Below are 12557 nucleotides of genomic sequence, written 5' to 3' on the forward strand. Positions count from 1 at the left end.
GGTTCCATATAACTGAAAAAACAAGATTTTCTTCAAGCTTTTTAAAAACATAAGAAATTACATTAAAAATATATCTAGAATTTAAATTTAAATTAATTTAAAAATTAAGAACACTGAGGTTGCAAAGTAAAAAGCCTACAAAATGCTTGAATAAGGTTGCCCATTCAACCTTAATTCAACCTCTTTGTGCAGATGTATTATTGGTCGAGCTTGACGGCATTTCTTTGTTTGGGTGTAATGCAATAACTTTTGACCATGACATCCAATCAATTCCAAAAGTTAAGGGAATATTCTAAGCATTAATGGGCAGAACACTATGCAATTTGGTGAAAAATATGAAAACCTTAAGGGGGAAATGGGGAACACATTAAGCCCCTGGCATCTGGTTAGCAGAGCTAACACCTCCAACCACCCTTGTAATTGTCTATAAATTGAAGAACTGATTTATCGCATTCATTAACATATTCCAGCAGAACAAACCACCTCATTTGAGTTCTGCCAATTCTCCCAATGCTGCTGACACACTGAAAGGGAAAGAAAGGGAGAGGAAAAAAAAAAAAAAAAGGAGAGTAAGAATGGTGGTAGTGGGGAATGGAGGTGCACACAGAGGGAGAAGGAGAATGAGGGATCATGGTATTGGGGCATGAAGGAATAGGGGCAGGCACAATCTCTGGCAGGAGAAAAAGGGGGACCAGGAAATGGAGGCACACAGAACCCCTGGCAGGGGGAGGAGGGAGAAATGGGGGGCACATAGATCCCTGACTGAGGGGGTAAAGTGAAGACCCTCATTTGGGGCCATACATAGCCCTTGGCATGAGGGGAAATGGAGGGGTCACAAAGAAACCCTAATGGGGGGGGGGAATGGGGAACCTTGATACAGTTTGGAAGGAAGGTACGGGGGTGCATATAGCCTCTTGCATGGGAGGAAAATTGAGGGACCCTGGTATGGGGGAAGAGGTAAAAAGACAGCACACAGAGCCCCTGGAATGGGGAGTCACACACTTGGTGGAGGTGAGAATGGGGGGCAGAAAGCAAAGATTCTGTGGTATGGGGCTGTGTGTGTGCAGAGAGTCACTGAAGTAAAAGGGGGATAGAAGGGTGGCACACAAGAGGCTTGTTGGAGTGAATGCAAGGAGTCGCTGGTGTGTGCAATGATCACAGATAGGAGGAAGAATTTAATCCGAAAAATGTGAATGATAATTGGGAATCCTTTAAGAACACCTTACTAGATGCCCCAAAAAGCACAATCTCACAATCAAGGAAGAAGACTGGGCTGGTTAAATAACCAACCTGGTTTAAAGGGAAGGAGAGTGAAGGCAGCTGTAAAAAATATGTGACAAATGGAAGAAAGGGAAAGTTGATACTAGTGAATATAAATCAGAAGTTAGGAATTGTAGAAAATTGATAAGGGAAGCCCAGGGACAAAAGGAGAAAACTATGGCCGGGAGAATTAAGGATAATAAGATGGAGTTTTTTAAATATATTAGGAACAAAAAGAATCCTGACAATGGTATTGGCCCATTACTAGATGGAAATGGTAGAATTATCAATAATAATGCAGAAAAGGCAGAAGTGTTCAATAAATATTACTGTTCTGTATTTGGGGAAAAAACAGATGATATAGTCTCATCATATGGTGATAACACACTTTCCACTCCACTCACATCTCTGGAGGACGTTAAACAGTAGCTACTAAAGTTAGACATTTTAAAATAAGCAGGTCCAGCCACCTTGTACTCAAGAGATGTAAAAGAACTGGCTGCTGAGCTAGCTGGACGATTAATGTTGATTTTCAATTAGTCTTGGAGTACTGGGGAAGTTCCAGATGACTGGAAGAAAGCTAATTTGCCAATTTTTAAAATGGGTAAATGAGATAACCCAGTTAATTATAGGTCTGTCAGCCTGACATCGATTCTGGGAAGATAATGGAATGGCTCATTTGGGATGCAATTAATAAAGAACTAAAGAAGGGTAATGTAATTAAGGCAAATCAAGATGGGTTTATAGAAAACAGATCCTGTCAAACAAACCTGATATCTGTTGTTGATGAAATTGTTATGGGGTGGTCCCCTGAGAGTCCTTTCAGGTCTTAAGTAAAGCCCAAACCACTTCATGTCTCCTTTACCACCACGTTTTATTTTGTTGTGCCAGCAGGCCTCTACCGGTAGTGCTATTTACTTATATTTACAAGCCCTAGCCAGCTCCCCCACTTGCTTCTGGAGAAGGGAATAGAGTTGGCAGCAGTCAACCCTGCCCATCTCTGCTTTCCTTCTGGTTCTCAGCTTCCCCTTCCATGGTTTCCTTCCTCTCAAATTATAGGCTCCCAGATCCTGGGGTTGCTTCCCCCTCTAATTAGCCCTTCAGCTATAGATCTACTCAGCTGATTGACCCTTCTCAATTAATCTATATTGGTGGGGATTGGAGAGACAGGATGCTGAGTCAGCTCCTGATTCAGCACATCCTGTTACAGAGATTACAAATTTGTTTGATCAACATAATAGTGCTGATGTAATATACTTAGACTTCTGTCAGGCATTTGATTTGGCACCGCACAACATTCTGATTAAAAAACTAGAATGATATAAAATTAACATGGCACCCATTAAATGATTTAAAAACTACTAACTGATGGGGCTCAAAATGTAACTGCAAACAGGGAATTGTCATCAAAGAGGTCTGTTCCCAGTGAGGTCCCTCTGGGATTGTTATCTTCGCCCTATGCTATTTAACATGTTTATCAAATGACCTGGAAGAAAACATAAAATCATCACTGATAAAGTTTGCAGATGACACAAAAATTGGAGAAGTGGTAAATAATGAAGATGACAGGTCTCTGATTCAGAAAGATCTGGATCACTTCGTAAACTGGGTGCAAGCAAACAATGTGTGTTTTAATAACTTAAATGTAACTGTATACACCTAGGAATAAAGAATGTAGGCCATATTTACAGAATGGGGGACTCTATCCTGGGAAGTAGTGACCCTTACAAAGATTTGGAGGTTGTGGTGGATACTCAACTAAACATGAGCTCCAAGTGAGATGCTGTGGTCAAAAGAGCTAATGCGATCCTGGGATGCAAAAACAGGGGAATCTCGAGTAGTTAGTAGAGAAGTCATTTTATCAGTATATTTGGCTCTAGCACAACCGCTGCTGGAATACTGTGCCCAGTTCTGGGGCCCGCATTTCAAGAAGGATGTGGATAAGCTGGAGAGGGTTCAGAGAAGAGCCAAAAGAATGAGTAAAGGATTAGAAAGCATGCCTTGTTGTGAGCTGAATCTATTTGGCTTAACAAAGAAAAGGTTAAGGGGTGACTTGATTACAGTCTATAAGTACGTACATGGGGAACAAATATTAAATAATGGGCTCTTCAATCTAGCAGAGAAAGGTATACCACGATCCAAGGGCTGGAAGTTGAAGATAGACAAATTCAGACTGGAAATAAGGCATAAATTGAGCATTTCTCAAATTGGGGGTCCTGACTCAAAAGAGAGAGTTGCAGAGGGGGTCACAAGGTTATTTTAGGGGGATCACAGTATTGCCACCCTACTTCTTCGCTGCCTTCAGAGCTGGGCAGCCGGAGATTGGCGGCTGTTGGCTGGGCACCCAGCTCTGAAGGCAGCGCTATGGCAGCAGCCACGCAGAAGTAAGGGTGATAATACCATGCCACCCTTACTTCTGCACTGCTGAATCCAAAGCTGGGTGGCCAGAGAGTGGTGGCTGCTGACTGAGGGCCCTGCTCTGAAGGCAGCAGTGCAGAAGTAAAGGTGGCAATACCATACCATGCCATCCTCACCTCTGTGCTGCTGCTGGCGGCAGCTGTGCCTTCAGAGCTGGGCTCGCAGCCAGCAGCTGCCGCTCTCCAGCTGCCCAGGTCTGAAGGCAGTGCTGCCGTCAGCAGCAGCGCAGAAGTAAGGGTTGCAGTACCGCAACCCCCCCTACAATAACCTTGTGACCTCCCCCCACCACTTCTTTTTGGGTCAGGACCCCTACAATTACAACACTATGAAATTTAAGATTTAAATAGCTGAAATTTACAATTTTTAAAATCCTATGACCATGAAATTGACCAAAATGGACCTTGAATTTGGTAAGGCCCTAATTGTTGTGGTATTGACCATTTTCTTTCTGAAAAGTCAAGTAGTTAATGTGAAACAAATGTATTTCAAATACATTTTTAAAATCTGAATATCAGTTAAAATAGTGACAAATATAAAACTATTAATATTTAATTAAAAATAATCTGTGACCACTAAGCTTCACATACTTTGGTCAAAATCTGATGATTTTTTTTAAAAAAAGTTTAAGATATTATGCTACTATAAACTAATAAAATTTAAAACTGATAAAAGGAAATGCTTTTTACATAACACACTGTTAACATATGAACTCATTGTCACAAGTTATTATGAAGGTCAAGATTTTATTAGGATTAAAAAAACCTAAACATATCCTTGGTACTGCAACATTCCTCAAAAGGGAAATAAACCCTCATGCTAGAGGGCACATGATAACCACTACCTGACAGAAATTAGTAAGAAATTTCCATTGTGGGTAGCGGGTATGTTATTCTATAATTGTCCATTACAGGAATTTTTTTTGCATTTCCTTGAAGCTTCTGGTATCAGCCACTGTCAGGACGGATGCTGGACTAAACAAACCACTGGTCTTATCCAGTATGGCAAGAATAGACTATTGGGAACCTAATAGGCCCCGATATCTGTGAGCAAAGATTAACATCACACACTGAATGTCTAAAAAGTAAAGATGTCCATTAATTCTCGGCAATATTTGTTACCTGCATAGTTTCTTGATTCTGCTTGTCCAATTCTTCTAATTCTGCTGTTAGTGTTGCTCTTTCTGTAATACTTTCTTTGAGTTCATCCTCCTTCCTTTCCAACTCTTGCCTTAATTGATTTAATTCCAAATTCGTGTCTTCAATAGACGCAGATGTAATATCCTCATTTTTATGTTGTAAACTTGCCAGTTTCTTCTGAAGTTCTTCCTTTATTGGACATAAATTGGATTTTATACTATTATTCAAGTTTTTAAACACTGGTTTGAAAACAGGCTTTATATTTTGTCAACCAGAGCATTTTAAGTTTGAACAAAAAAGCAAGCCTTTTGGACACCAGAAACACAAGTTTACTTGAGTTTTATCCCAACTAAGCATTATTCAGTGTGAGGAAGGTGTCTCTAACATTAATATACATACATATGTAAAAATATTTTCATCACAAAGATCCCAGTGCAACTTATAACTGCGCACAAAGAAGAATCACATCATCCACAAGTGAAATCTGTCCTCAGCTGGTGTAAATTCTCATAGCTGCATAATGGATGTGGCTCTTGGAGCACAGCATGATGCAAAATGGAAGAGGGAAGGGAGGGTTTTGACCAAGGGTATCCGAGTAAACCTCTGATGAAAAATGCAATGGGACTTTTAGTGTCCATGCAGAGTAGAGGGGACCTCAGTTTGAAAGTCCTTCCAAACACATAGTAAACTACATGGAACTCTGATTACCATAGAATAATGAGTCAACCCTGCCAAAAGTTAGAGGTTACTCACCATGTGCAGTAACATATTCATTGAGATGTTTGTTCCTATGGATGCGCCACTGTAGGCGGTGTAGCAGCACCCCTTGCACCTGGGCCACACAGGCGCTTCTCCCTGTCTCATGCCATGGGGGGGCATCTATATATAGTGCTGTGCAATCCAACCGTCCTCAGTTCCTTCTCTACTGCAGAGTTTATCTTTGAGTTCTGAAGCAGAGGGGGGGAGGAGGGCAGGTAGTGGAGCACCCATAGCGGGACACATCTTGAAGAACCTCAGTTACTGCACATGATGAGTAACCGTCTCTTCTTCAAGTAGTGTCCCTCTGGGTGCTTCACTGTAGATGACTGTAGAGCAGTGCCCATAGATGTAAGGCTGGGGCTTTGGAGTGGTGTCCAATAAGGAGGAGAGGACAGTGTGTCCTAGTAGGGGATCTGATGCTGCAACATGGATAGTGTATAGTGTTGGCCAAAAGTGTCCATGGATGCCCAGGTGGCCCTTTGCAAATGTCAGTGATCGGCACATTGTTGAGAAAGGCAATCAATGTGGAGAGAGTGCGAGTGGAATGCGCTCAAGTTCCAGGTGGAGGCAGCTGGTTGTGCAGTTGATTAGAAAGGCATATGCACTGAGAGGTCCATTTGGAAAGACACTGTTTGGATGCAGCCACTCCCTTTGATCATTTGGCAGTTGAGAGGAATAAGCACGACAATTGTCTGAAAGATTTAGTTCTATCATGGTAAAGGCTAATGCTCACCTAATGTCCAAGGTGTGTAGCATTGCTTCATGTTGGTTGGTATGCATTTCAGGAAGAAGCAGGGAAGGTGGATAAGTTGGTTCAAATGGAAGGAGAACAGCACCATGGCTAGGAATTTTGGATGCGTGCATAATGTGACCTTGCCGTTATGAAAAACTGTATACGGGGGGTATGCCATGAGAGCCTTATTTCTTCTCTGTCAGGCAGACGTGATAGCTACAAGAATTGCTGTTTTCATGGAAAGAATGAATGTAAGAACATGTTGTCATGAGCTTAAATGGTGATCTGGTGAGACAGTTCAAAACGAGGTTGTGATGTCGTATGTGAGGGTAAAGGTTCTAAAGGCTTTTAAGGAATCTCTTCATGAGCGGGGTATGTGAATATCGAATAGCCATCTATCTTGGGGTGAGGAATGCTGTGATGGCAGCCAAGTGCACCCAAACAGAGCTTGTAGAGAAGCCCGATCTTTTAAAATCTAATATATAATCTACAATGAATGGTAATGGGGCATTTATCACAGTCATGATTGGCTGTGCACCAGGATCGGAATTTTTCCCTTTTCTGGAGGCAAGTACAGTGAGTCGTCTCACTTATTTAAGAGAACCTCTTCTATTGCCTCTGAACAGGACATCTCCAAATCCCGAAACCATGAAGGAGACAGATTGAGTTGGAGGATTTGGCCCGCATCCTGTGAGAGGAGGTGTGGAATCAATTGCAGGGTGATCGGAGCACATAATGTCATGCATAGGAGGTAAGGATACCAAATTTGTCATGGCCATGTTGGGAATATGAGGATGACTCAGGCTCGTTACACATGTATTTTGTGAAGTACCTTGAACAAGAGGGGAAAAGGTGGAAAGGCAGAGAGTAGTGGATCATCCCATGTAATAAGGAAGGTGTTTCCCAGAGACCAGTGGCCTAGAGCTGCTTGTGAGCGGAATCGAGGGAATTTGGCATTCTTGGTGTGGCAAAGAGATCTATGCTGGGAAATCCCCAGTGGCTGAATATGCGCTGAAGGACTCTTGTATCTAGTTCCCACTCATGGTCTTGTAAGAATTGTCTGCTCAGTGAGTCTACCATGCTGTTCTGCTGTCCAGGAAGATATGCAGCTGAAATGTTGATGTCCTGTTGGATACACCAGTTCCACAATTTCAGTGCTTTCGAGAATAGGGAGTGGGACCCTACTCTGCCTTGTCTTTTGATGTAGAACATGCAGGCAATATTATCTGTCATTACTTTTATGGTTTGATGTCTGATCAGTGGTAGGAAATGTTGGCACGCATTGTTAACCGCTCGCAGTTCTAGAAGGTTGATGTGCATGGAGAATTCTGCAGGAGACCACCTTCCCTGCACCATGTGGGTCTGAAGGTGTGCTCCCCAACCAATTAGGGAGGCGTTGGTTGTTCAAATCAGGGACAGTGTTGGTTGGAGAAAAGGGACCCCCATACAGACTTTTGGTGTTATGTCCACCAGATATGGATAGGAGTTTGTGAAGACTTGTGTCTGTGAGGTACATACACTGTGCGTAGCCACACATGGAGACGTGCAACCTGGCGTGTTTTACCATGAATGTGGCCGCTGCCATATGGCCGAGCAGCTGGAGACACTTCCTGGTGGAGAGCTGCGGACTGGTTCTCACAGTGGATACGAGGTCGACTATTATAGAAAATCTGTGAGCTGGAAGGAAGGCTCTGGCCTATATTGCATCCAGGTGTGCCCCAATAAACTCCAGATGTTGTACAAGTGACAGTGTTGATTTTTGGCCAAGGTTCAAGAAAAGCTCCATCATCTTTCATATGGTGTGAATTGTGTCAGGTTCAGATGGAGCTTTGAGGAGAAAGTTGTCTAAGTATGGGACTATGACGATGCCTTATTTGCACAGGTATGCTGCCACTACCACAAGGATTGTGGAGAATACTTGGGGGTGAGGCGCTGTAAAGAGTCCAAAAGGTAGTACCTTGTATTGGTAATGATTGGTCCCCAGGATGTTATCTGAGGAATCATCTGTGAGCAGGGTGTATGGTGATGTGAAAATGTGTCTCTTGGAAGTTGAGGGCTGAAAACCAGTACCCATACTACAGTGCTGGGATAATGGTTGATAGTGTGACCAGACTGAAGTGTTGCAGTTAAATGAACTTGTTGAGGTTTCATAAGTCTAGGATCTGTCTCCAGACACCGGATTTCTTTTGGATCAGAAAACAGTGGAAATAAAAACCTTTCCCTCTGTGTTGGGATGAGACCGATTCTATGGCCCCCAGTCTCAGAAGGTTATTTCCTTCTTCTCATAGAAGGTGTTTGTGAGAAGGGTATTTGAAGATGGACAGGAAGGAGGGGAGGGATAGGAATGGAATGGAGTACCCTTTGTTGATTATTTCCAGGATCTATGTATTCAAAGTGATTTGTCAGCATGACGGATAAAAAGGGGCTAAACGGTCGTCAAACTGGTGGGTTGTTAAAGATGGTTGCAGCAACTTTAACGGGAGGCGGCTTTCTTGGGCCTCGACCAAACCTTCAAAATTATATTTTAGATGAAGGTGCATAAGAGGTAGCTCCATGAGACGGCCTTTGTCTGCATTTCGGAGGGGATCTCTGTTGCCTTTGTTGTGTGTCAGACTGACAGCGATGAGTGAAATGTGGAACTCAGGATCTCAGCTGGTATTTCCCCGATGTCTCTTCAGCGCTGGTTTATATATGCCGAGAGAGCTGAGAATCGCTCGAGAGTGCTTTAGAGTATGTAGAGACTCATCCATGTGCTCGGCAAATAGTTTGGAACCTTCAAAGGTAGATCCTCGACTACAGATTGCGCACCTCTTTAGGGAATCCAGAGAGGTGAAGGCATGTCACTCGTCTCGTTACCACAGCTGTTGCGATGGAGTGAGCAGCCATGTCTGCGGAATCCAGGGAAGCTTGTAGTGCTGTGCGGGCGAGGTGGTGTCCTTCAGTCACGAGTGTCTGGATTTGCTCCTTATCGTCTGGCAGATGTTGAAGAATTCCTGTATTTTAGAATAGTTCATATAATTGTATTTGGCCATAAGAGCCTTGTAATTGGTGATTCGATACTAGAGTGTCACAGAAGAATATGCTTTGAGACCAAACAAGTCTAGTTGCATCCAGTCCCTCTTGTTGGAGGTTGCCCTGGAGTGGTGTTAGCATCCCTTCTCATGTACCGCATTGACGACCAGGGAATTTGGAGTAGGATGGGAAAAAAGAAATTCCAAGTCCTTAGTGGGGACATAATATTTTTTGTCCTCTTGCTTGTAGGTTGGCAGGATGGACGTTGGGGTCTGCCAGAGCATACTGACAGGGTCTAATAGGGCCTCATGAATAGGGAGGGCTATCGTCACCCATGTGGAGGCGTGTAGAATACCAAGCAGCTTGTGTTGTTGCTCTTCGGACTTCCTCCAGCAAGATCTGGAGAGATTCAGCGATTCTGCAGAATAGTTGTTGAAAGTGTCTGAAATAGTCCGCCAACGTAGGAGGTGGTGGCATGATCGCCTCATCGGGGAAGAGAGGAGTAGTGGAGTGGTGGTGTAACCTCTTCCTCTGTTTCTTCCTGCTGTTCCTCCATCGTTACTGGGTCGACATCAGATGGTCAAGAAACAGATGAGGATGACGATCGTTCGTGTTTCTGGCTCTGCTCTATAGGTGGTTTGGGAAACTGTGCACACAGATAGCCCCTGGGGCCCAGTAGGGCCAATGTGGAGAGATTGGCATGTGGGGTTGCATCCATGGGGGTCCATACCAGGCCCTCGGTTTGGTTCTGGATAACGCAGATGAGCACAGGATTATCTGTGTTCCAGATATGCGGGTGGAATGGAGTACTCTTCGTCCTCTTCCTCTTTGTCATTGCTGGGAAAGGGTGGTGCAGTTCTCAGTGGCGAAGGGGAGTAGGGTTCTGATTCCGGGGAAAGAGGATGAACTATTGGGAGCTTGCAATGAAGGAGTGGAGCGTCTGGTGTATCACAGATGACCAGGTCCCTTGGATATCTGAACTGCTGTGGCGCAGGCAGGAGCATCATCGGCACCAGTGGCTGTTTAGAAATTGAAGGAACTATCAATGTCGAGGGTGGAGTGCATTCCCTCGAGCAGCCAGTAAATGGTATAGATGGCTTACTTGATCCCGAGAGCTTGCTCAGTGCCGAGGATTTGGTCGATGCCGACACTGTTGTCAGTGCTGACGCACCCAAGGTTGTCTTGGATGAGGCACTCATTACTGTTTCGGAAGCTCTTGCACTGTTTCTCTCAGTCCCGAGAGACAGTGTGTCCGCCTGTGGTCCTGCCCATTTAGGGTCCTTGGACTTCTGTTTAGCTCCAGTATCAGAGTACTCAGGTGGTCATGGGAGCTAAGTCTCACCCCTGATGATGTTGAGGCTACTGACCTTGCAGGGGATGGCTTTATCTGAGGCGGTTCGTTGGAAGGTGAAGAAGTGGCCCATTTCTTCCCATCTGAGTGGGAAAGAGAGGATTTCCTCTTGGATGGCCATGGCGAGTGGGAATCGACTGCTGCCCGAAATGAGGGTGAGAGCCAGGCCGGAGAGGTATCAAGGCTGGGATCCAAAGCTGGCCGTAGAGAACTCTCCATGAGGAGAATTTTGAATCTGAATTCACAGTCCTTTGGGGCCTCGGTGGTCAAGTTGATGCAGTGGGTGCACTTCTGTGCGACGTGGCCCTCACCGAGGCAGTGGATGCACCGTGAGTGCCCATCACTCACGGGAAAGGCCTCCTAACAAGAGAGGCACCTCTTGAACCCAGGAGATCCTGGCATAGTCCTGAGGAGGAGAGATCCCATTTGGGGAGGGCAGAAAACAGGGAAGCGTAAGGTAATGGGGAGGGAAGAGTAACTATAAAAAAAATGTTTTTAGGGGGAGAAAATTAACAGAAACGGCTATTCACCTACTAATGTAAGGTTAGCTAAATAGAGTCTCTCTAAAGGTTAAGGAGGTAGAAGGGCTCTGCTCCAGATTCCATACCAAAGGCGATCGAGAAGGAACTGAGGGCGGCTGGACCACACAGCTGTAAGTTACCCTCGGCGCAAGATGGAGAGGAGTGCATGTGGGGCCCAATGGGCACTGCTACCAAAGATCTTCAATCCCAGGCACAGGGGATCACATCACATACAGTGGAGCACCAATAGGCACACTACTCGAAGAACCTAAATTTCCAGGGAGACCAGGTATTTAAACTTGATGCTTCAAGCACTATGTCATTTCTCTATGTTAACAACTTTCTACCAAAGAAATTGAAATCTTTGGATCTATGGTGCAATACCAAAATGTCGTTGTCATTCGCGGGGTGGGATGCAGTGTGAAAATAATGGCAAACAGAATTTAGAGACCACAATGCAATGCCAAATATGAAGGGGACTCATATTTAACAAAACTGACAGAAGCTGCTGGAAAGCTATAGCTACAAAGCCAGTAATTCAGAGATTCTTTTTGTCCTTTTCCTTTTGTTTTAAATCAACATCTGAGGAAACATATCAATGCAATTCTGTAAAATGGTTAATTTACAACTCAAAATACATCAGCTTCTATGACGTAATATTTATCAAGTAAACAAAAAGTGAAAAGGCTGTCTCTTTCCCTTACAATATGTCAATGGGATGTACTTTCAAGCAGTAGTAACAAATACAATTCAGAATCAAATACCTATTTTAATATGGGAATTTAACTGAAATAATTTCTTTTAATTTTGAAATGGAATTAAATTATTTTCTTGAGATTTTTTGTAAAAAATTGAGAAAAAAATATACTACAAGTTCAACAACTTCATACAAGTACTTTAATAAACAAAGTCAAATTTTTTAAGTAGATTTAAGACTGGTCTGAAAACTTTACACAGAATAGTAATGCACACACAATGTGCTTGTTAATACTCTTTCTTATACTGCAGTAAATGTATATACAAAACTAAAAGCAAAGATGGTCAATTAACTAACATACTTTTTCTTTTCCTAGTTTATGATTTTCTTCTTTTAAAACTTGTGTATCTGTTTTAACCTTTAGACCATCTTCTCCTGCACCAATAAAACTATCAGCCTACAAAAAAAACGCAGTTGGTAATTCATCTGAGAATTTTGTTTTTTCTGAATCTGTATCAAAGTATCAATACAATAGCATCTGTGAGAAGTCTATAACATTTTAGATTTTTCTATAAAGGAGCATGTAAGAATGAAAAACAATTTTTAGAAAGTGACAATGCAAATACTGTAATACTGTCGAAAAGTTTACATGTGATTTCTAGGATGCCTT

The 12557-nt window shown here is 43.2% G+C and overlaps 1 protein-coding gene across 4 annotated transcripts in view; it reads right to left on the reverse strand.

Moving 5' to 3' along the window:
* Positions 1 to 12557, reverse strand: part of TRIP11 (thyroid hormone receptor interactor 11) — a 79630-nt gene that overhangs the window by 39616 nt on the left and 27457 nt on the right. For 3 of the 4 annotated variants that reach the window (XM_026651299.1, XM_026651298.1, XM_026651297.1), the window contains one exon: positions 4797 to 5003. In XM_026651299.1, the coding sequence (XP_026507084.1) occupies positions 4797 to 5003 (207 nt within the window). Of the gene's footprint in view, positions 1 to 4796; positions 5004 to 12248; positions 12345 to 12557 lie in introns of all 4 variants that reach the window. The other variant, XM_026651300.1, reaches the window with a different exon arrangement.

The sequence above is a fragment of the Terrapene carolina genome, unplaced genomic scaffold, assembly GCF_002925995.2.
Source record: "Terrapene carolina triunguis isolate 2854851 unplaced genomic scaffold, T_m_triunguis-2.0 Scaffold96, whole genome shotgun sequence".
Lineage (NCBI taxonomy): Eukaryota > Metazoa > Chordata > Testudines > Emydidae > Terrapene > Terrapene triunguis.